At 40.1% G+C, this 24,277-nt stretch overlaps 1 protein-coding gene across 1 annotated transcript in view; it reads right to left on the reverse strand.

The window, feature by feature from the left end:
• Positions 1-560: 560 nt before the first annotated feature.
• The window catches only part of ADAMTS5 (ADAM metallopeptidase with thrombospondin type 1 motif 5), a 64,133-nt gene continuing 40,416 nt past the window's right edge, over positions 561-24,277 (reverse strand). The window contains exons 4-8 of the mRNA XM_003410322.4: positions 20,945-21,231; positions 18,155-18,338; positions 17,600-17,775; positions 14,589-14,764; positions 561-7,833 (exon numbers count right to left, since the gene is read on the reverse strand). Coding sequence (XP_003410370.2) covers positions 7,266-7,833; positions 14,589-14,764; positions 17,600-17,775; positions 18,155-18,338; positions 20,945-21,231 — 1,391 coding nt within the window. The 3' untranslated portion in view covers positions 561-7,265. The remainder of the gene's footprint in view (positions 7,834-14,588; positions 14,765-17,599; positions 17,776-18,154; positions 18,339-20,944; positions 21,232-24,277) is intronic.

Here is a 24,277-nt window from a genome sequence, read left to right on the forward strand (position 1 = left end):
TGATTCTCAGTATTCTGTGGTCGTTCTCTGTTTTGTGATTGTAATTTTATGTTAAAGATGATTAGGGTGGGATCGTAACACCATCCTTGCTCAGGTCACATCCCTCGTCCAATGTAAAGGGAGTTTCCCTGGGGTGTGGCCTGCACCACCTTTTATCTCTCAAGAGATAAAAGGAAAAAGAAGGGAGCAGAGTTGGGGACCTTGTACCACCAAGAAAACAGCATCAGGAGCGGAGCACGTCCTTTGGACTCCGGGGTTCCTGCACCTGAGAAGCTCCTCTACCAGGGGAAGATTGGGGACAAGGACCTTCCTCCAGAGTCGACCGAGAAAGAAAGGCTTCCCCTGGAGTTGATGCCCTGAATTTGGGCTTTTAGCCTACTTTACTGTGAGGAAATAAATTTCTCTTTTTAAAGCCATCCACTTGGGGCACTTCTATTAGAGCAGCACTAGATGACTAACACACCTAGCTTGGTGCTACTGCTGTTCTGCAGAAAATTAATAATAAATGTACAATAGGTTCCAAACTCTAAAACATACTACATACAGTAAATACTCTAGCCTAGTTTACAATTGATATTTATTATGCCCACTGAAGCCACAAAACCAATGTTTAATTTTACAGTTTAAAGTCATACAGAGGGAAATGCTTTACAAAACAGGATATTGTTCCTCAGTGAAAGAAGGTTACAATCTAGGTCCCCAATGGCTCAGTCAAGTAGTTTACCTGAATAACAGAGCTGTTGTGGAATGCAGGCTGCAGGACACAGTGATGCTTGGAACAGTTAATTCAGGTTTGACATTTAACAAAGCTAGAGAGACAATTTAAACAAGACCCGCCTTAGTTTTCCAAGATTTTTGGTCTTCCCATTGCATCGTGTTTACTGAAAAATGCCATCTCTCCTGAAAACTGACGGTCATAGCCAGCTTACATTTTTCTTCTTACTTCCAGTCTGTACGTGGCCAATATTGTACTCCACCTTGAAAGCACTTTTCAAGATTGAAAAATTCCAGTTAAACCTTGTTAGTTTTATTACCTGATTTTTACTCAAGGTCTCACATAGCAATCAAATGTTGGTGCCACTGCTTACGCCAAACTGAACATTTCTGATTTCTGTTTAGTTGTCTGTGAAGTCTATTATTTACAAAGCACAGGGATGATGTTCTCTGACTGATACATTGCACTGAAATGTTAGCAGTATTTGCCAAACCCTAACTGTAGTAAGGTGAGCCAACAACGTGTATGCCATGTCTGAGCAGGTAATGCAAAAATACCGCCCCAAGAGAATATATATTTCTTAACCAAAAAGTTTAGCCTCACAAAGTCACACACAGTATGATCTTCTATCCTAAGTATACTCTCAGTATAGGTAGAAATGTTTCCAATATGTTGGGGATTGTTAAAGAAAAGGCCAAGTTATAACAGTGAAGTGCTTACTGTAGACATGGAGTCGCCATGAGTCAGAATCGACTTGATGGCAACTAACTACAACAACATGGACATAAAACACTGCAAAACTCAAAAAAAAAAAAAGCTGGACACAAATGTTTGAAGGGAATGTTGATGGCTTAGTAAGTCCTGGAACCTGACTCATTTAAAATGCTGCTACCCCAGCCTGATGCTCTTCGAGTTATTTTTTTGTTAATTTTTTTTTGCTCTTCAAGTTTTGATGTCACCTTAAGCATGCTCAGATGTACCTGTAGTTTATGTCACTAACCGCTGACCCCTATTGATCATAAAGACTGTTGGTTGTGCCTATTTTCCAAATGATGAGTATTTAGTTGTGCCCAGTGTTGACAGAGGAGCCCTGGTGGCATGGTAGCTAAGAGCTTGGCTGCTAACCAAAAGGTTGGCAGTTCGAATCTACCAGGTGCTCCTCAGAAACCCCATGAGGCAGTTCTACTCTGTCCTATGGGGCCGCTATGAGTTGGTATAGACTCAATGGCAACAGGTTTTAGTCTTGACAGAAAGCTTAGAGTTCTTTCTTGCAAACTGCAAAATCATGAAGCAGAAAATCAGTAATTCAAGAATGCCACACTTGATAGTTGATCACTGAAGATGTTAGCAGCTCTTCAATAATTATAACTGTTTCGGATGTGCAATTAAAAAAAAATAAGCCCTGCTTTATTTACAAATCACAGTTTACCTCACAGTGTTGGACTTCAGGTCACTCTGATGTGGCAGTGCCTTCTAGGATGATGGCCACTATTTATTTTTTCATTTGACTTATGGCAGTCCAGATCGATAGTTGGCAGGGCCATGAGATAAGGACCACAAACAGCAAGTGTATTGCTAAAGTGCTACTATATTGGTAGGGTGCAGCCAACTGGGCTACCTAGAGTCTATGTCTCAGTCCTGTTCTCTTTCAAAACCAGCATTTTCTAATAATACAGCCCTTTGTCTTTTCCATAAAACCTGCGTAGGACCAGAAAGCCATTCGTCAGGTTGGATTATTTCCTGATCTGAACACAGTCTGTATTCTCAGTTTTTGGCTGACTAATGCATGGTTTTGCATACCAACATGTTACCTTACATTGATTGAGTAGAACACGTGTATACATTATAAAGTGATGATAAAACTTGGTAAATCATTTCTGTATTTCATGCTAACACAGCTATTAGGAAGATTGTTTTAGTGGACTCGTCAGTTACATCGAACTACCTGTTTGACAAACTACAAGTTGTTGGCAAATGAGAAAGATAACAGAGAAAACAAACTAGTTTTCTTTTCTGTGTGTCTAAAAGATAAATCACCTTGAACTTGGTTCTATTATGATGACCATCTTTAGATGATCACCTCTGTTCTCATGGCTTTATGGCTTTGAAATTAAAAAAAAATAATAAAGCTTTTTTATGACCTAAAGTTTAATTATAAATGGATCAGTAATATTCACCAATCATGCTGAAAGAGATTTCACACTCATCCGTAGGGTATTAACAAAATTCCCTCATTATTAAATTCAGTCATTTCACAAATAGTGAACTTTAAGTCACAGTGTAAGTCCTGGACTTCTGAATGTGGCCGCTGTCTTCATCTAAAGCATCACAACGGCGTTGTGAACAAGGATGGAGTCAATGAGCAAACAGGAGAACCAGAGACTGACCCATCAACGGTGTGTGATTCCACAACTGCCTTATTGCTGTGACCAGCCAGACTAAGAAATCATAGCCAGAGGCCAGCTGATGTGGTCAGGGATTCCCCTGCCTGCCCTGAGTCCTAGTATCACCCCCAGGAGATTCATTAGTCGAGGTAAAAAGTCACACTCCTTTCAGTAAACATACCTATTGAAACAGTTTCAACTACTTTTAGCATTAGAATCATATAATTCCAAATGGTTTGAGGTCTTCTGTAGCTTTCTACAAACATCAGAGACCTAATGATATTAACTTTAAAGGGTGTTTCTAAAGCCGCAAGAAAAAAATTTGGTTTTGCTGTCATTTACATCACTCAGAGGCTATGTCAACACAACTTTCATCAAACCACTCCTGGTCCAAGTTCATCAGAGAAGTAAATGGGCCTGATTCCTACCTGTGTTTTGGCTTCTGTGGGGAGCTTCTAGGTTATCTATATATCAAAGTTTAAAACCTGGCCCTTGTTTGCTAGAGCATTTTTTTTTTTTCCTTATCTGTGACTTAGAAAAATTAGTGCTAATGGGACTTAACAGACTTATTAACATAACAACAAGTACTGGGAACTGCTGGTCATAAAAGATTAAATTTGAAATTTCCATAGACAGGAAAACAATAGTATCCGAATGAGAATACATGTGGAATATATACATATACATTTGTCTCATGAAGAAGAAAGCTTTCTTTAAAAAAAAAAAAATACAAAAGCAACCAGTGCTGTCTATTATGTAAACTCACAAAGTGTACTTTATACACAAACATGAAGCATAAATTAACAAAGCAGGACAACAGCAAAACACTTTAAATATAGAGGAATTTGCACATAGTTTTGTTAAATAAGAATAAATAATTTTATCACACAAATTCACATACCAGTTGCAAAAACAATAAATTACTTTTTCTTTTTCAGTGCTGCAACTTTTTAAAATTTTTGCTTGTGATGAATCCCTTAATTCTTAGTTTAATGAGATAAAACTGTTTCCACAGGAAGGCAAAGGAAGTGGACCTTATTGAATAAACTAATTTGACCTTTTCTATTCTGGAAGAAATATATGCTGTTTTGTTTTGGATTCCCTTTTTTTTTTTTTTTTCTTAATGAAACTTACTCTGGAGTGTTTATTTTTATAAGTGAGATTACATTCTCACCAACCTGAGTATTTTCACAAAAAAAAAAAATTTTTTTTTCTTTTTGAAGTAGCAGTCCCAGGCATCCTGAATCCTAGATTTTTTTTTTTTTTCACTTCAAGAAGCAAGCATGGGAAGGCATAGTTTAAAATCAAATGAGTTGGACTAGATTGAGTCACAGAGAATTTTGCCTTTGCTCATCTTTTTTTTTTTTTTTTTTATTATCTACTGAACACCCCTTTTCTCTGAATTTCAATTTTCAGCCTATATTATTTTTTATCAGGAGTTTAGCCATACATTGTCCATTCAATCTACTGATACTTACAAAGGGGGAAAAAAAAAAAAAACTAGAGAAAACTCCTCAAAAGCATGGAATAGTGGCTTCTTTGTTCTAAGCTCTCTAGGGTTGCTTCGATGAGAAGCACGAAACCACTATTTTTAGAGAAAAAGATAATAACGAATCACTGAGAAATCATTTTAGAAACCTGTGAATACAGTATTGGGAAGTAGGGAAGGACAGAACAGCTTTGACTCTCCAATTATCCTCTTACTGTTGCTGTGAATATAATCACCAAAAATATTTTTGTCACATGCAAGTTACTTGATTAGGGTTATTTTCCAAACAGAAAAAAGTAAATGTTGGCCTCTCTGTTAATTTCCTTGGCACAGCCAAATGGCTGGGAGATCGGTTTGGTTGGTTTTGTTTGTTTGTTTGTTTCCAACTGATTTGTTTTGCTCCCTGTGCTTGGTAACTGGTGACCTCTCATCAAATGTAGGTTTGTAGTCTCAGATAGGCCTTATTTCTCTAACTGATAATTTATTAAGAAAAAAAAGACCATGTTTCAGTGAAGTCAGTTGATGAAAATCCAAAGCATGGTTATTGGTTGTGTAAAACAACTGTTTTACAAAATAACTTCTTTAGAAAATACTTAAAACAGTGAGACTCCCATTCTCCTGGCTCACAAAAATAAATGTGATATAGAAAAATCAGTTACATAACTTTTTTTATATTAAAACATCTTATAATAAAAAATAAACTATCAGAGCTTTAATGGAACTCAAACAAGGGTTCCCTAACACTCTCATATGAAAATCTTTAAGGAGAGGCACCTTTGGTTTGATTATTATAAAATTTTATAAAGATAGGTGGCTTTGTAATATTTCACAAGGAAGAAGAAGTTCCAAATGAAATGAAACACCCTGAATTTTCTGAAATATGGGATGAGAGGAAGCAGTTTACTGTCTACAAAAAGGTTTTTATGTGCATGACACTAACAACTTTTCAATGTCCATTCAAACTTGGAGCCCTTGTGGTACAGTCGTTAATAGGTAAAACTGCTAACCAAAAGGTCAGCAGTTTGAATCCACCAGCTGCTCCTTGGAAACCCTATCGGTCAGTTCTACTCTGTTCTATAGGGTCGCTGTGAGTTGGAACTGACTCGAAGGCAACAGGTTTTTTATTCAAACTTACAACCTACCTAAACAGGCTATGGAAATAAAGTAACAAACTTCTGGAAAATCATCACATTTCATGACTCAAACACTTACTGGTACAACCGAATCCTTTCCAGTTGGGAAACATTTTAGTACGGTATCAATATAAACCAAAAACCAAACCCAGCACTGTCGAGTCAATTCCGACTCACAGCGACCCTATAGGAGAGAGTAGAACTGCCCGGCAGAGTTTCCAAGGAGCACCTGGCGGATTTAAACTGCCGACCCTTTGGTTAGCAGCCGTAGCACTTAACCACTACGCTACCAGGGTTTCCTCGATATCAATATACTTTATTTTTAACTTTTTAAGGAATTATTGCCTGTGGTGTGGAAACAGTCTTATTAATATTAATAATGACCACTTCTAGAGATGGCCCACTGCCAAGTGATCTTTCATATTCCTATTAAACTAAGTCAACAAAAAGTACAAAACATTGTAAGTCTTACAGAACCCTTGAACAAAACAAGCAAAAACAAACACATTTTAAAGGCTTGCTGGTAAGAGGTATACCAGTGTTGAAGGTGTCAAATGTGATAGAGAACTCTTTGCTGTGCGTTTTGGATGTATATTACACATTGTGAGATATCAGATGGGAGCCACAGAAAGAGAAAGCAGTCGTGAACATAGAAATCGAAAACACAGTGAAATATGTCATTTTCTTACTTTTAAATTCTAACACAGGAAAACTAATTTGTATACTCTTGAATACTGAAAACAGACACACACGCAAACACTAGGTCTATATCCTAATTAGGCATTAATTTGGCTGTCTGCCTGAAAAAAATACAGGCAGTCAATGGGTTTAAATAAATGGACCCGTGTATATACTGAAATGATTAGATACACAGAGATCCTCTTTCTTTTGAGAATTTCTCAGAAGATGCCTGCTGTCAAAAATGATATTTGACTAAAATTTTATCTCCTGTAGTCAGAAAGTGTACTAAATCTTATTAAAACAGCAGCATTTTCTTAATTTCCAGTAAACATCCACAGCTCTTTCTAGAAACTGTCAGGAGTTGAAATAGCTGTAGACCTACTTTGGTCAAATACTTTTTTTTATAGAAATATAATTTTTTAATAGAACCAAGTGATATAAAGTGACATATCGAGGGAGATTGTATTTACAAACAGTAAAAATAAGCTAACTGTGTATCAGGGGTGAAAATGATCGTCATGTCTTTAAAAGACATTCTGTAAGAGGTAGGTGACAAGGGGAAGACTGTCTTGCCATCTTCAAATGTCCCCTGATTCTACATTCATCAGTGTTTCTCTCCTTCTTGTAGGCCCAGGGGATTCAATAACTCCCAAGTCTTATTACATGCCAAGGTCACCATCGTCACATGAACCAGTGTCCAGCTTCATTTGGCCGGAGAGAGCAGATTCTGCCCATAAATTGACTCCTGTTGACAATGACACTGAAGCATGACTTTCTGTGTTTTAGGTAGACCTCTTGTTCATCACGGTGGTATCAGTGATGAATTATCCAGTTGGCTTTGTGCACCAGCTCGTAACCACAGGCTAACATTTCTTCAGCAAACACTGCTTAAATGCAGAGGGCCTCTGAGAGAGAAGACATCCCTTGGCTAGCTTCCGGTTTCCATCCTGGCACTGCACCGTCCTAGTGTGCCAGCCCGTGTCACAGGTTCTAGAACAGGCTAGCCACGGACCCGTCACCCACTGCAGCTGTGATGTGTGTGACCCCACTTTATTGCTGCCATGGCTAGTAACAGAGTTGACTTTTTGCGTCGACTTCTTGGGAACAAAAAAACTGTAACGGACATCTAATGCTTTAGTTGGGTCTGTTGCAAGAATCTGCACTATAAGAATCTCCTTTGTGCCTGAGTAGCCCATCCCATGCAAGAAGTCATCCCTGTGGCTCCAACCACTGTAGTTCATGACTGTTCCGTTGATGTCAATGATCGTCTCTGAAGTGGAGATCATGTATTTTCCATTGATGAGGTACTCACCGTTTTTCTTCTTCAGGGCTAAGTAGGCAGTGAATCTAGTCTGGTCTTTGGCTTTGAACTGTCTAACTTTTATGTGAGTTGCTCCTTCTGGGATCCTCACAACGTCTGTGTAACCCTTACTGGAAGCAGAAAGATCCACAGAAGAGAAAAAGAGTAAGAGAAAGGTAGAGAGATAGAGATAACAGAGACAGAGAGAGATGGGGGGAGAAGAAAAATAAGTAAAGACTTAACAAATAGGTAAACAGAAAGTCCCTAAAAGTCTTACCTTTTCCTAATACAAGGTCTTAATGCATTTAAGTGATTCATTTAAAATTAGCTTTAAGATTAATTTTCTTAAGACAAAATTATAGTTAGACTATCAGATCGTATACATCTTTAGTGAGTTCAAACTTAGGATGATGCTAGCAACCTGCTCTCATTTTTTAAATGTATATAAACTTTATTTAAAGATTTATGAAAACACTACCATCCTTATCAAATAAATACTATTACCTTTTTACTAAGCACTTCATGTCCTTTCTGGCACAAAATGGGAAATACGTAAATACAAAGTAATAAAAATCTACCCTCAGATAATCTTAAGGAACTCTTTAAATTAACTGCTCCTAAACTTGTCTGAACATAAGAATCACCAGGAGATCTTTTAAAAATCCCTAAGCCCAGGCCGCGCCCCAGACGGGTTCGATCACTGTATTTCGGGATGATACACAAGCAACAGTGAAGCTGAGGTTCCCCACATTGTTCCAGCATGCAGGCTAGTGTGGGAATCATGGATCTAATTTTCTGTTTGACTAGAGACAAATGAGAGACTCTACTTCCATTTCTACCAGAATTTTGGGTTTCCTGGGGCAAGACACAAAATGAAAGATAAAAATTCTGTAACTGGATAATGGTAGCTTAATATTGTCATAAAAAGGAGAAAAAAATGAATCTTTCATGTCTTAGCAAATTTTCCTGAATCTGAAGCATGGTCCATGAAACATCATGGTAGATTCAGGAAGGCATCAAATAAGATAGGGTCTCTAACGGCACATTCTTTGCTCAAGAAAATATCCCAAGGCATAAATAGCTCTATTTTCCATGTTGTTGTTGCAGTTAGTGGCTGTCGAGCTGGCTCTGAGCCACGGAGGCCTTATGTAGAAGAGGACGAAACGTTGCCCGGTCCTGTGCCATCTTCGTGATCACCGACTGGTATATCTGAGCCCACTGTTTTAGCTGTTGTGTCAATCCATCTCACTTAAGGCTTCTCTCATTTTTGCTGACCCTCTACTTTACCAACCATGATCCATAAGCCTGTGAAAAATGCTGTGACAGAAATGCTAATTAAGCACGAAGGAAACTCTGATTGAGGAAGAGTTACCTTTTGCCAATAAAGAAATTACCTTGATAACATAATTTTGTAACACGGCCCCGGTATGCTTCACTTTCTTAGTTATCTAAATGGAGGCACTATTGTTTGTGGAGTTTGACTGATGAGTGTGAAAGTTAATTATCTAATTTCAAATTCTTGCTCAAACTAAGAAGTTATGGGGCAGCTGACTCATACACTAAAAATTCAAGGGTGTTCCCCCAGTTCAAGCATTCCCTCTGACCTGCAGGGAAGCCCCTGCCCACTGGGCATCTGATGTTCAGCGACGACCAATGTCAGAACTTCCTACAGTGAAAAAAGACAAGATGCAATGCTGGGGATGGTGCTTATTCTGCCCAACCTGACTTATTGCTTTTATTTTTTCAATACGTTATGGCCTGGACTTTCTTAGAAGATTTTAAGGATCTTTGTAAACAGATGATATACAAACATACAATGGCCTCAGACAAAGCCAGGAGGGATGTTGGAGTCAGTGTGTGCCTTAGGACATGGAGGAGTATTAAAGCATTTGAACAAGTTCAGTCAATAGCTAGTCAGTGGCCGTACTAGGGTTAGAAGCCAGGACTCCTGACTTCCAATTTGTGCTCCTTTGTTATGCCACAAAGTGTGAGACCCTCATCCCCTGCCAGTCATACTTGACAACACTTAAATGAAAATAAACAAACAAACTTGTTGCCATCGAGTCGATTCCGACTCATAGAGACCCGATAGGACAGAGATGAACTGCCCCATAGAGTTCCAAGGAGTGGCTGGTAGACTCGAACTACCAACCTTTTGGTTAGTAGGCAAATGCTTACCACTGGACCCTCAAGGCTCCTACATGAAAATAAATGTTGGCTAATGTCCAGACTTAAAGTGATAACAAGCAGGTGTAAAGAAAATAAAAGCTAAAGAGCAAGGGACTCAGGCAAGGGAGCTTTCTTCTTTTCTTTTTTCCTAGAGCCTGTCTCATATTCATGAGAATCGGTGGGGATTATCAGCACATTATTATCACATCAAGTTTTGAAAGGCACTGGTAAGTATGAGGATTCGGGTATTGATTTCTTAATACCTTGGTAAAATATGAGAAGCCCCTGGGGGATTCAAATGGTTAAACACTCAGCTACTAACCAGAAGGTTGGCAGTTTGAATCTACCCAGAGGTGTCTCAGAAGAAAGGTTTGGCAATCTACTTCTGAAAGATAACAGTCATTGAAAACCCTGTGGAGCACGGTTCTACTCTTACAAACACGGGGTGGCCATGAGTTGGAACTGACCCAATGGCAACGGATTTTTAGGTTACCCAGAACCCAGTGCCGTCAAGTTGATTCCGACTCAAACTATAATTCTCTTCATGATATTTCTTTATCTTCCTTACACCTTCCTTGGTATCATTAAAATCCTAGACATTACCCAGACTTCCCAGCAACCATAAATGAATACAGTTATTTTCATAAAGCTATTATAGAGTATCTACCACTCATCTGTCAGTTTATTGTACTGTGGTGGCTTGCTTGTTGCTTTGATACTGGAAGCTATGCCACTGGTATTCAAAATACCAGCAGGGTCATCCATAATGGACGTGTTTCAGTGGAGCTCCCAGACTAAAACAGACTAGGGAAAAAGGCCTGGTCACAACAGCCAGTGAAAACCTTATGGATCACAACAGAAGACTGTCTGGTATAGTGCTGGAAGATAAGCCCCTAGGTTGAAGGCACTCAAAACACACAGTGGCCTCAACAGTGGACTTGAGCATACCAACCATCATGAAGATGGATGCTAGCATACCAATGACTGCAGGGCTGGGCAGTATTTCATTCTGTTGTACATAGGGTTGCCATGAGTTGGAGCTGACTGGATGGCAACTGACAACAATAACAATTTTCAAGTATGCCTGGGAGGCCAAGAGATTCACAGCTATCTCCAGACTGTAAGTACAGTGCTTGACCTAAAGCAATATATTCACTCATACAAACCAGCATGTTCTCGTGGAAGTGATGTTCTACGGGGGGTCATCAGGCCCTCCCCCTAACACTTAAACAAAATATGTGGTGATATCAATTGATAAGAGCTGTGCAGAAATACGCAACAGGGTAAGGAGACAGAGTGATAATGTCAGGGCTGAGGGATAGGTCCGTCTATTCATTAGGGTACCCAGGGAAGCCTCTCTGGGGAGTTGACAACCAGCAGAGACCTAACACAACTCTGTAGGAAGCCCTGCTAAGCCATCTGGGAAGAGTATCCCAGGCAGAGTCTTTCCTGCACAAAGTCCCCGGAAGAGGGTGCCTATTTGGCACATTTGAGGAGTGCTGGGAATTCTAATAGTATTGGGGCAGAGTGCGATAAGGAAACAGGGTAGGAGGCACAGATGTGGGCAAGGGCCAAATCTCTCAGTGCCTTGTAAGTTACAAAAAAGGAGCCCTGGTGGGGCAGTGGTTATGCGCTCAGCTACTAGCCAAAAGTTTGGGGTTTGAACCCACCGGCCTCTCCACAGGAGAAAGATGTGGCGGTCTGCTTCCATAAAGATTACAGCTTTGGAAACCTTTTAGGGCAGTTCTACTCTGTCCTACAGGGTTGCTATGAGTCAGAATTGACTTGATGGCAGTGAGTAAGTTATAGTACTCTAAGGGAGATGGAAGCTATTGGAGGGTTCCAAGCCAAGGAACGCCATGATCTGAGTTCCATAATAAAGGCCTGCCTCTCTTTGCTTTGTGAAGAAGAGACTGTGAGGGGCAAGGGGCCAGAAGACCAGTTAGAAGGTTACTGGCGGTAGTACAAGCAAGAGACTATAAACACTTGGATTAGGGTGGTAGTGATCTTGGTGATGAGAGGCAATCAGATTCTGTATGTATGCGGGAAGTCGAACTGACAGAACTTGCTGATGAATCAATGTGGGGTGTAAAAGAAAATGAGGTGTCAAAGATGAGTACAAAGTTTTAGGTAGGCTTAAACAATGGAAGGACTAAGCACCCTTCTGCTGAGATAAGGAGGACTGAGGTAGGCGGTGAGTTAAGACTAGGGTCGTATTTGTAAACAGGTTTGAACTTAATGAAGTATTTTAATATTTTTTATCTTGTGTAATCCTCACAACAGTAAGATCAACTGCAAGATAATTACTCTAGAGAAATCTTACAGTAAAGAAATCAGAGTCTTTAAAGATCACATACTATTGCCATTGACTCAATTCTGACTCACAGTGACTATGTAGGACAGAGTAGAACTGCCCCATAAGGCTTCCAAGGCTGTAATCTTTAGGGAAACAGATTGCCACATCTTTGTCCCTCTTAGCAGCTGGCGGGTTTGAACCACTGACCTTTTGGTTGGCACTTGAGCACTTAATCACTGTGCCACAAAGGTTCCTTCAAAGATCGCACAGCTAGTGAATGATAACGTCAGAGCTTGAATGAAAATATTCTGGCCACAAGGTCAACGTTCCTTCTGCTAAATTATAATAGGCCAAGACAACTCATTTGATATATTTAGACTGATCATTTGCATCACATATTACAATCTTGATTTCATTTGACCTGGATCCATAATCAACACCCATGGAAGCAGCAGTCAAGAAATCAAAAGACACATTGCATTGGGCAAATCTGCTGCAAAAGACCTCTTTAAAGTGTTGAAAAGCAAAGAGGTCACCTTGAAGACTAAGGTGCACCTGACCCAAGCCATGGTGCTTTTGATAGCCTCATATGCATGCGAAAGCTGGATGATGAATATCGAAGACCAAAGAAGAACCGATGCCTTTGAGCTGTGGTGTTGGTGAAGAATATTGAATATACCGTGGACTGTCAAAAGAATGAACAAATCTGTCTTGGAATAAGTACAACCAGGATGCTCTTTGGAAGCAAGGATGGGGAGACTACATCTCACATACCTTGGACCTGTTATCAGGAGAGATCAGTTCCTGAAGAAGGACATCATGCTTGGTCAAGTAGAGGGCCACTTAGAAAGAGGAAGACCCTCAACAAGATGGATTGACATAGTGGTTGCAACAATGGGCTCAAGCATAACAACGACTGTGACGATGGCACAGGACGGGGCAATGTTTCGTTCTATTGTATGTGGAGTCACTATGAGTCAGAACCAACTTAAAGGCACTTAACTACTTTATAATCTTGGTCATATCACTTTGCAAGTGGTTGTGCTGCAAAATGACACGGATTGAAACAGTAGCCTGAATAATGGGCTCAAACATATGAAAAAGGATCACGAAGATGGCCAAGATTGGTCGATGTTTTGTTCTATGAACGTTGCTATGAATCAGAGCTGACTAGACAGCAACTATAAACAATAACAAATGTAGCAAATCACTTGTTGTTATCATGAATTTCTTCATCTTTTCATGTGATATCAAGTATGCAGAGCTATTGACTGTCAATTCCAAACACTTAAAATTCTAAATTTTGCACTTTTAAAGGTGGTCTCTAACTTTATATAGAAAGAATATTTAACAAATAGTACCTAAATTATTATTTTTAAAAAATAATTTTACTCCTAGTCTAGCTCCTGAATTAATTCCCTTTTCCTTCTCTCTTCCCTCCTTTTTCTTCCCTTCCCTTTTCTTTTCTTCTTCACACAATGGTCTGTATCTCTAGGTCCCAAGATATATAGACACATATACAGATATACATAAGCCCCCAGGTCTTGCTTTCATTAAAAAAAAAAAAACGAAAAACCAAACCCATTGCCGTTGATTCCGACTCATAGCAACCCTGTAGGACAGAGTAGAACTGCCTCATAGGATTTCCCAGGAGCTGCCCTTTTGGTTAACCGCCAAACTCTTAACCACTGCACCACCAGGACTCTGCGTTTTATATATATATATATATATATATATATATATATATATACATACACACACGCACATATATCTGTATATATATAATTTACATATATATATAGATGTAAATACATAATATACATATATATATACCTGTATATATTTTTTTGCCAGTCCGCCATATAGCATATTTTAAGCTGGAAATCAGTACCTCATAAACATACATATTTAAAGCGAAGATGTAACCTAGGGCCATGAGAGGAAGTAAAAGCAAACATTACCATATCTATATTTGTATACAGTGGATATAAATCAGGAGAATTTGCTATCAAACGGGATCGCTGCCCATGCTGCTGCAATTAACTTAGAGTTTGCAATGAGAATCTTTCTTGTTTCAAGAAAAATACAGGTGAATTTGTTCATGAAGAACAGAGTTACAACAAAAGCCAGGCTTCTTTTCCCAAATGACGTTTTAGGAAGAATAGATATGAAAGTTACTACTGAAGAGGAATGTCATCCACTTTTTGGTCTCGGTGCTGGCACTCTGCAAGACCATGTTCTCCATGGCTGCTGTGGTTTACCTGCTTCTAAAGGCGCCACGAGTTTTCACTCAGCAACCAGAGCCAGGCCTGACTTCCTCCTCTGATGGCTTAGGATGTCACGTGAGTCCCTTCTTTATCAATTCTGCAGAGTCGAAAGCTGTGTTCAGTTCATCTAAGAGCACTGGTTATGTTACATTACCTTTTTTTATTGAAGGTCCCAGTGACCTTTGTACAACTAGAGTTGTCTCCTCCACAGACCCCACACTTGTCATACTGTAGCTTGGAGCCAATGATGCCGTCACAGCCAGTTCGCACGCACTTCCCTCGAACACAGACAGAATTACTGTATGGCCTACACTCGGTCCCGTCGGTCACCTGGGGCAGGAGAAACACATCGGCAGTGTGAAACACCTGTGCGTAGGCCTCTGTTCTTTGGATGAACAAAAACCAACCCTAACCCGTTGTTGTTGGGTTGATTTCAACTCATGGTGACCCCATGTGTTATAGAGTAGAACTGCTCCATAGGGTTTTCTTGGCTGTAATCTTTACGGAAGGGGCCCCAGTGGCACAATGGTTAAGTGCTTGGCTACTAATCAAAGGGTTGGTGGTTCAAACCCACTCAGCAGTTCTGTGGGAAAGAGACCTGGTGATTTTTTGCTGTAAAGGTTAAGGCCTAGAAAACCCTACGGGATAGATCTACTCTGCCATATGGGATCACTGTGAGTTGGGATGGATTCAACAGTGCCCAACCACAACAGCAACAATCTTTATGGATGAAGATTGCCAGGCCTTTCTTCCGTGGCATAGCTGAGTGGGTTTGCACTGCCAACTTTTAGGTTAGGAGTTGAGCACAAACTGTTTGTGCCACCCAGGGATCCTCTGATGGACAAAGAAGTTCTTATTTGTAAGTTCTGAGTTTTATTAGACTAGATGGTACCTTGAAAAGTAAACAACCTTATAATGAAAGAAACTACACTTGACCTTAGCCAAGGAGTTCACTGTAGCACTGTTCACATTAGCCGAAAGGTAGAAACAGTCTAAACGTCCAGCAACGGATGAATGGATAAATGAAATGTAGTCCGTACATACAATGGACTATTACTTAGCTACAAAGAGAAATGAAGTCCTGATACATGCTACAACATGGATGAATCTTGAAAACATTATGCTGAGTGAAATAAGTCAGTCGCAAAACACCGAAACACACATACTGCATAATCCTACTTACATGAAGTATCTAAAATAGTGAAGTTATAGAAACCAAACTTTATTAGTGGTTACTAGGGACAAGCGGGAGGGAGGGATGGAGAGAGGAGTACTCGATGTTTAGGGGACACTGAGCCTCTGTTAGTAGCCCTGGTGATTAGGTGGTTAGGTGCTCAGATGCTAACTGAAAGGTTGGCAGCTCGAGCCATCAGCCTCTCCTGGCGAAAAGGGTGCAGCAGTCTGCTTCCGTAAAGGTTGCAGCCTTGGAAACCCCGTGGGGCAATTCGACTCCGCCCTATAGGGTTGCAATGAATCGGAATCAACTCAGTGGCAATGGGTTTGAGAACGTTTGTTAAGGGTGATGGAAAAATCTGGAAATGGATAATGAACAACACGATAAGCATAATTAATGTCAAAAAATAAAATAGCTTGTAAAAAAAGAAAGAAAAGTAAACAACCAACCCCCAAAACCCCATAGTTTCCAGAAGTATTAACTGAAAAATCCTTGGCATCCTGACAGGAGATTTAGGATAAATCTAGGTGTGCATTTTCTATCTTTTTTCCAACAGAGCTTCACTCCAAATGTATTAGGAGACCCAAGGTGCTCATCTCTATTTCTGTAAGCATACTTTGTTCCCAGGGTATAATCTTTCATTTTTACTTTGAGAGAAACAATCTTTTCTCTTAGTGCTGAGAGGTAACACTGGTACAGAGAGCTGAATACGAGCAAGCTTGAGAATCAAGATCCTTCCACTGTTGCCTATTTGTTATTACAGTAATAAATTTGAAAACCTAAACCTGACTTTCAAAACCATGTCATGGATGGAACGCATGACCTACTGTGTGATGAGTTGTTAGACGCCAAAAGAGAGATTAAAGATTAGTGTAGAAAAAGAAGCCTAGGGCAGCCAGAGAAAATCACCTCCTGGAATAGATGGGATATGTTTTGAATAAAGAAATTAATCTATATTAATTAAATACAAAACATAAAAACCAACAAGGTAGAAAATAGTGTGAACATGGATTGTGTTTTGGTTTGTGAATGTGTATATATAAACACACGTCGACATTTTGTATTTATGTAGACACAAAACTCTCTCTTTTCATATACGTGTGTGCGTCAGCATGTGTGGGTGTGCGTGTGTGTGAACCAAAACAGAATGTACTGCAACAGATTAACAGCATTTATCTCCAGATGGCAGAAAAACACCCAGGTGATTTTTTTTTTTTCCTATTTCAATTCTGCAATATTTTAAAAATGAAAATGTTACTTTTGTAGGAAAATGATATAATAGTTTTAAAATCATGTAAGTTGGACATTCATTTCTTTGTCAATAACATGTCATAAATACCTAAAAGCCAGTTTCAGAAGTTGGTTTAAATGTAGCACCTGTTTGCAAATTAGATGAGCGTTATTTTTAAACTGCTGTATAACACTCGTTTTCAGGCATGAAGCTGTGGTATAATTTGAAAATGATCTGCTGAGAAAAACAAGGGATAATTAGCCTCAGACACATCATATCCAGGGACGCTGATTCGCCTTAAGGATGCCAGGCTTACACAGAAATCTGGGTCAGGGACGGTCTGGAAACCTGTCCGCATGAATCAAAACAAAAATTCCTAAGTGACTGACAGACAAAAGAAGAAAGCTTTCTTGCCTTTTTATAATTTTTTAAATAAACTCATAAATGTGCCTAATTGTTTTTCTTTTTTTTTTTTTGGCAAATAGGAAATATAGTTGTTTTCATGGTTATTTTGAAGATCGTTACATTTAAAAACAAAACAAAACAAAAAAACCTTTAAAACATTTACTTGTTCTGTTTATAAAATAATTTCATCCATTGCATAAAGTTTGAAAACATGGATATTACAGATGTGAAAACAAAAATCCTTCCGAATCTAATTGCCAAGAAAATCATGTTAATTTGATATCTGTAGGCTTTTTTCTACCAAGTAATTCTGCACAGGATGCCTATTGCTTTCAGACAATTGGTGTGCAGTTACCTTTGGAGAAAATACCACGTAATAGCCGGTCCCCTTAGCTCTGCAGGTCAGTTTGCACACGTCTCCCGGCAGGACACCTGCATATTTGGGAACCCATTCCACAAATACTTTGACTCCTTTTGCATCGGACTGATAGCCGTTTTTGGCCTCACACTGCTCGTGACGAAAAGATTTTCCTAGAAAACGAATACGTTACCATTATTATTTGTTCAAAATTTAGACATATTCTGGTACATTTAAGTAATTCATTTTAAGGGGAAAATGCTAACTTTTTTTTTTTTTTTGCTAAGCTTCTTTATGTACCACCGTCGAAGAATTTTATCTAGCTATGAACAGTTAAAAATAATGGTTATTTTCTTCCAAATCCCTGAGTTCTGAAACTACTGTCCCTAATAATTTTTCAAATCACTTATGTATTTTTTTATTGATTTGTACATTGGTGGAATCATCCAGTTAAATATTAATATTTCATTTATTCAGCCTCTCCTATTTATTAGCGGTAGATACAAACTACGCTTGGCACATGTGAATTGCTGACACTCGGGAGCAGCATACCATTGGGTGGGCAGGGCACGACATTACAGGAGCGGTAGATAGCCCTCTTCCCTGTGCAGTAACGGCCATTGTTTCTGGGCACAGGGTTATTGCAGTGGCGATGGGCAAATTGAACTCCTCCTCCACAGGAGCGAGAACATTGACCCCAGGGGCCCCAGGACCCCCAGTTGCCATGGCTTGAAGTCTGAAATAGAAAATAGAGGACATTTCAATTCAGAAGGGAGGAAAATGTTCAAAACGTACATTTGGAAATCACTTGTATTTGAAGACACAGTGGAAACGTCATCATAAACCAAACCCACTGCCATTGAGTTGATTCTGACTCATAGCGACCCTATAGGGTTTCCAAGGCTGTAAATCTCTGCAGAAGCTGACTGCCACATTTTTTTCCCACAGATCCCCTGGTGGTTTTGAACCTTTGGGTTAGCAGTTGATCACCTGAGCCACCAAAGCTTAACTTCATCATGGATATAGTTTAATATTCGTTTTCGTGGTCCTAAGTATTGGATTCGCTGGAATTGAAAATCCTTTCTGATTCTAGGCAATTAATCTTTTCCAGCTGCCTCTTGACATTAAAAGGTCTCAAAGTTTCACCTTACATACTGGGCATAGCGCAAGGACCTAACATCTGCTTTCCCTGGACCACTGTATAATTATGGCTTCTGCTATTGTACATTTCTCTTAATAACAAACGAACCGTGGTTAATATTTTACCCACTATGATCCTGGATCTTTAAAGAACTGTATGATGCTAAAAGTTTTGCACAATGCCAGGCATTATTTTATTGTGCATGCATATTTTTCTCCGTCTTTAGTAATAAAGGTTGCAGCCCTTTTCCCTAAAAATCCTGTCCGTGACAGACCCTTTGATACATACATAAACTGAATTTTACTGACCAGGGTTTGGCTTGGCTGAATTCCTATTAGATGACAGCTAACCATGTAGAGAAGAAGTGCGACAGGTATGGGAGTGCACCCGTGCCATACATGAAGACACATGGCACATGGAAGGATGGGTCTATATGACAGTGGTTATAAGCTCAGCTGCTAACCAAAAGGTCAGCTGTTTGAATCCACTAGCTGCTTCTTGGAAACTCTATGGGGCAGTTCTACTCTGTCCTATAGGGTTGCTATGAGTTGGAATTGACTAGATGGCAATGGATTAAGCCCATTACTCTGAAACACTACAGAGAGACTCCAAAAGAAAGAATACTACAAACTTCTGACTTGAGGGACTAACTACATGAAGAACTTGCTCTGGCTGCCTGTGACATCTCTGAGGGTGCCTGGCTGTACAATAGTGCTTGAAAGAGAAACCAAAACCAAAGCGCCTGCCATTGAGTTGATTCCAACACAGGGCAACCCCATAGGACAGAGTAGAACTGCCCCACAGGGTTTCCAAGGCTGTAATCTTTACAGAAGCAGACTGCCACATCTTTCTCTCACGGGGTGGGTGGTGCTTTCAAACCACGGACCTTTTGCTTAGCAGTCAAGTGCTTTAACCACTGCACCAACAGGGCTCCCTGGAAGACACAGGAAACACTAATATGGAAACACTCTTTTAGGGATTTTGAAAAACCGGCAAATGAGAGTGAGCAAAGACTTTGATCCAGACTTGAAAATTAAGGTGGCCATTGCTGACCTGAAGTTGGCCAGTGTGTGTGTGATCGGGGAGGTGTTTCCCTGAAGCAGGCACAGGTTACATTAGCTCCTAAAGTTAGATTAACTATTAACTTGCTATAAGGAAAAAAAAAAAAAAAAACCTTTTTGAAGCTCACTGTGTAATTGTGAGGACCTGAGTGTCAGCTTTACTACTATTTCCTTATTGAATTTTAATAAATTTATTCTAAACTTTACTAAAAGTTTGAAAGTAAACTTCAAAAAAGTGATTTGGGGGCCTTTCTAGGTGACGCAAATGGTTAATATGCTTGGCTATTAACCAAAATGTTAGAGGTTGAAGTCTATCCAGGGGCACTTGGTGATCTACTTTAGAAAAATCAGCCATTGAAAACCCTATGGAATGAATGGATAAGCAAAATGAGGTACACAGATCTAGTGGAATATTACTATGTCCTTATGAGAAATGAAGTTCTGATGCACGCCACAGCAAGGATGAACCTTGAAAACATTACATGAAGTGAAATAAGTCAGTCACAAAAGGACAAATACTGTATGACATTGTTTATACAAAAATAAACAAATATATAGACTCCAAAGCTTCTCATTGGTTACAGGAAGTGGGAAGGACAAGGAAAGGGAGAGTTTTGCTTGAGGGGCATAGAGTTTACAATGTCAGTGGTAGAATGACCAGGAAAATGACAGGGATATGGGCTGTGAAACATGAAAGGTATAATCAACGTCACTGAATTGTGACGTAGAAACTGTTGAGTTGGCAAACATTTTGTTGTGTACATTTGCACCATAATTTGAAATACAAACACATCAACACTATGGAGCAGACTTCTACTCTGACACACATGGGGTTGCCATGTTTTGATTCAGAATCAGAGGCAACTCGTTTTCCTTGATGTCTTAAGTAGATATAATCTGGGTTATATATTTAATTGTTAAAGGATACAATGGAACAAGTGAGGAATACCTATTTATCTCCACGTTCTATAATATTTGATTACTGTGAATGGCCACTGTAGATGAAACTGAAAACAGAAGCTAAAGGAAAATTATTTCAAGCAGGAAATAAAGCCTCCAGATGACAGTGCTCAAAGAAGTCAAAGAAATGCACTTTGGATCTTGGATCCCGAGACACGGTGTGACAAGAGAATCACTTACGGAATAATAATACTTCTTCTTGGTTTTGTCCACACACTTGCCCTGCAGGCAGATCCTCCCCTTCCCACACGGTGTCCCTTCCACGGCAGGTAGCTTCTTGGTCAGACACACCATCTGGCCCTGGCGCACCACGGCACACCACAGGCGTGCGCAGACATCCATTCCGGGACACACTGTGTACTCAGGCCCGAAGGTCAGGTTACACTGCTGCGAGGCATCGTATGTCTGTCCTGGAAGTTCTTCTGGGCCGAGGATCTGCTTTCGTGGTAGGTCTAGCAGACAGTTACCTAAAAGAAGAACCAAGACTGACCACTGCTCAAACACTAAGATCATGGGTCTAAAACTGCAACGCTGTAGCTGGCTTCAGATCACCATGCACCCACCAATCTCAGTGTGAGGAGCTGGAGAAGGGACTCAGTGAGGGACCAGGCCCCGTGAGACTCCTTGCACCTACCAACTACACTCCAGGATTCTCACGGGCATGAGCTCTGGAGTAAGGATGTTGGTGGAGATGTGGCTGGTGGTGTTATAATTAAATACAATTATTTTATAACACATAACTGTGAAACCAGCCACCACACTGAGACACTAAGAGAAATCAGGATGGACCTAGAAGAAATCTGACAGTAAAAGTGAAGCCGAGGCCTGTGTCACGATCACCCCAGTGTATTTGTTTCTTATCTAACCTCACCCATGCCCCTTTTGTAACCACTTTGTTAGCTTGTTTTGCAGAAAAATATCAGGTGTTTCAAGAAATCAAGGCCAGAATGGTAAAGGAGAGCTGGCCTGAACCAGATCTGGACTGCGGACTATGTGCGGTCTGGACATGCAACTTAAGACTGTTGCGCACACACTCTAAACCCAAAAACTAAGCCCGTTGTCGTTGAGTCGATTCCGACTCACAGCAACCCTATAGGGCAGGGTAGAACTACCCCATAGAGTTTCCAAGGAGCACCTGGTGGATTCGAACAGCTGACCTTTTGGTTAGCAGACGTAGCTCTTAACCACTATGCCACCAGGGTTTACTGCGCACACACTCTGTCTGCCTCAAATTACCAATGTATGAGATTTCCCAGAAAACTGATGAGTATGTATAACTTCCTTGACTAGAATCCCAGTAAAGGCTGTAGCCTAGCCGCTGCTCAGGGAGCCAGATCCGGGCAAGTCCCCTGGCTCGTTGCATTGCTGCTCTGCAATAAATCTTTTTTCTTTTCCCTCAAGACTCGGTGTGTCTTGTCTCTTGGCTTTACACCACACTGGGCAGGGACCCACTTGGTTCAGCAACACATTTAATAATATATATATTAAATACGTATTATTAAAGTAAACACTTTGCAAGTCTGAGGGAGCGTTCTTTCTTGGCACTATATTTATACTTCATTTCTAATTTCCTCATGCACCGATTTCCTATCCGCTTCCCATTGATCCCATGAATAACATCCAAGGTGATACCTCATTCATTTTTGCACTCTCTAAACACACATTTTTTTAGTATCCCTGAAGTTTGAGAAAACAACTCGGCACTGGAGATACAGAAAAAAAGTCCCAGTTACTCCCCTCGAAGAAACTGGGTGTGAAGGAGATAGACTAAATAAAGTATTTCTCCCAGACTGATAAGAATTTTAATAGAAAGCTTTCAAGATTCACAGAATAAAGGAGTGATGGGAGAGAAGAAACAAACTTTGATAATTTGAATATCGACCAATCTTTTGACTCTTCTCTGCCATCTTCCTTTTGTGTCTGCTATTTTCTCAGATGTGTATTTGTGGGGTATTTGGAGTGTGTCTGCCAAAACCAGGTTGCTCTTCTCATCATATGGTGACCTGGGCCGTACGTGGGCAAGCAGAAGTGAGATGAGAAATTAATGGAATCTGGGAAGTGGACGATGCAAATTCAAACGCTGAATGTGTCTCATCTACCCCAAAAAGATTCCCTGAAAACTCCAGCCCCAATGAGCTAACGCCATCAATTTCCTCCTGTCCTATATCAGCACGCATATTGCCCACCCCTTTCTGTGTTTTTTGTTTACCCGACTCTGGGATTTACACTTTTGTTAGAACAGTAAAAATAATAACGAATCATTGTAACATTGCTCTTAGTACTTTACATGTACTAGTTCATTTAAGGAGTGCCGGTGGTACAATGGTTAAGAGCTCAGCTGCTAACTGAAAGATTGGCAGTTCGAATCCAGCAGCTGCTCCTCGGGAGAAAAAAATCTGGTGCTCTGTTCCTAAAAAATTACAGCCTAGGAAACCCTATGGGGCAGTACTATTCTGTCCTACAGGGTTGCTATAAGTTAGAATCAACTCGGCGCTCAGCACCAAAAACACAGTTCATTAAATCCTCGTGAGAAGCCAGTGGGGCAGATTCTATTATTTTCCTTACTTTACAGATAGGAAAACTGAGGAACGTAAAAGATAGATCAATTACTCAAGGTCACATAGCTATTAGGGTTTTATGTCGAGAGCCTGTCCTCTTCATCACATACCATACTGCCTCTGTTTAGCATGTGGGTAGCTTTCCGGTTTTACTGCTGGAGGACAAGCCTGTGTAGACAGTTAACCAGTGGCCACAGAATCGATCTGACACATGGTGACCACATGTTTGTCAGAGTATAACCTCCTGCCACAGGGTTTCCAATGGCTGATTTTCGAAAGTAGATTGCCAGGCCTTTCTTCTGAGGCATCTCTGGGTGGATTCCAGCCTTCAACCTTTTGGTTAGCAGACAAACATGTTAACTATTTGAACCACCCAGGGACTCCATGGGCATGTATAAACCAAAAAAAAAAAAAAACCTAAACTCATTGCCGTTGAGTCAATTCCAACTCACAGCGACCCTATAGGACAGAGTAGAACTGCCCCAAGGAGTGGCTGGTGGATTTGAACTGCTGACCTTTTGGTCAGCAGCCAAACGTTTAACCACTGTGCCACCAAGGCATATATAAGAAACCCTTAAATGGTGGATGTCGTGCCAAATGGCAGAAGTCCCAATAGAGAGTCTACTCCTGTCTAAACATTAACTAGCTAAGTGTTCTTGCTCATGTTTGTTGCTCACGCCCCCCCACTAATTTATCTTCAAGATCTGTGAAATGTTTCTCCTTACACCGTGGTACCGGAAGAGTAAAATGAGCCAACAGTGACACAAGGGAGGAGAAGAAAATATGAAATATGTGATACTTAGCACTGTACCTAATCCATTTAACAACCTTTTAGATGGGTTTTGTTATTCTTTTTATTTAACAAAAGAAAATCATATTCAAATCACACTTTTCACTGAGAGATGGAATATTTGGCAAATTTTGCATGTACTGCAAATGTTTTAAAAACTATATT

This window comes from Loxodonta africana, chromosome 20 (genome assembly GCF_030014295.1).
Source record: "Loxodonta africana isolate mLoxAfr1 chromosome 20, mLoxAfr1.hap2, whole genome shotgun sequence".
In the NCBI taxonomy this organism is placed as follows: Eukaryota; Metazoa; Chordata; class Mammalia; order Proboscidea; family Elephantidae; genus Loxodonta; species Loxodonta africana.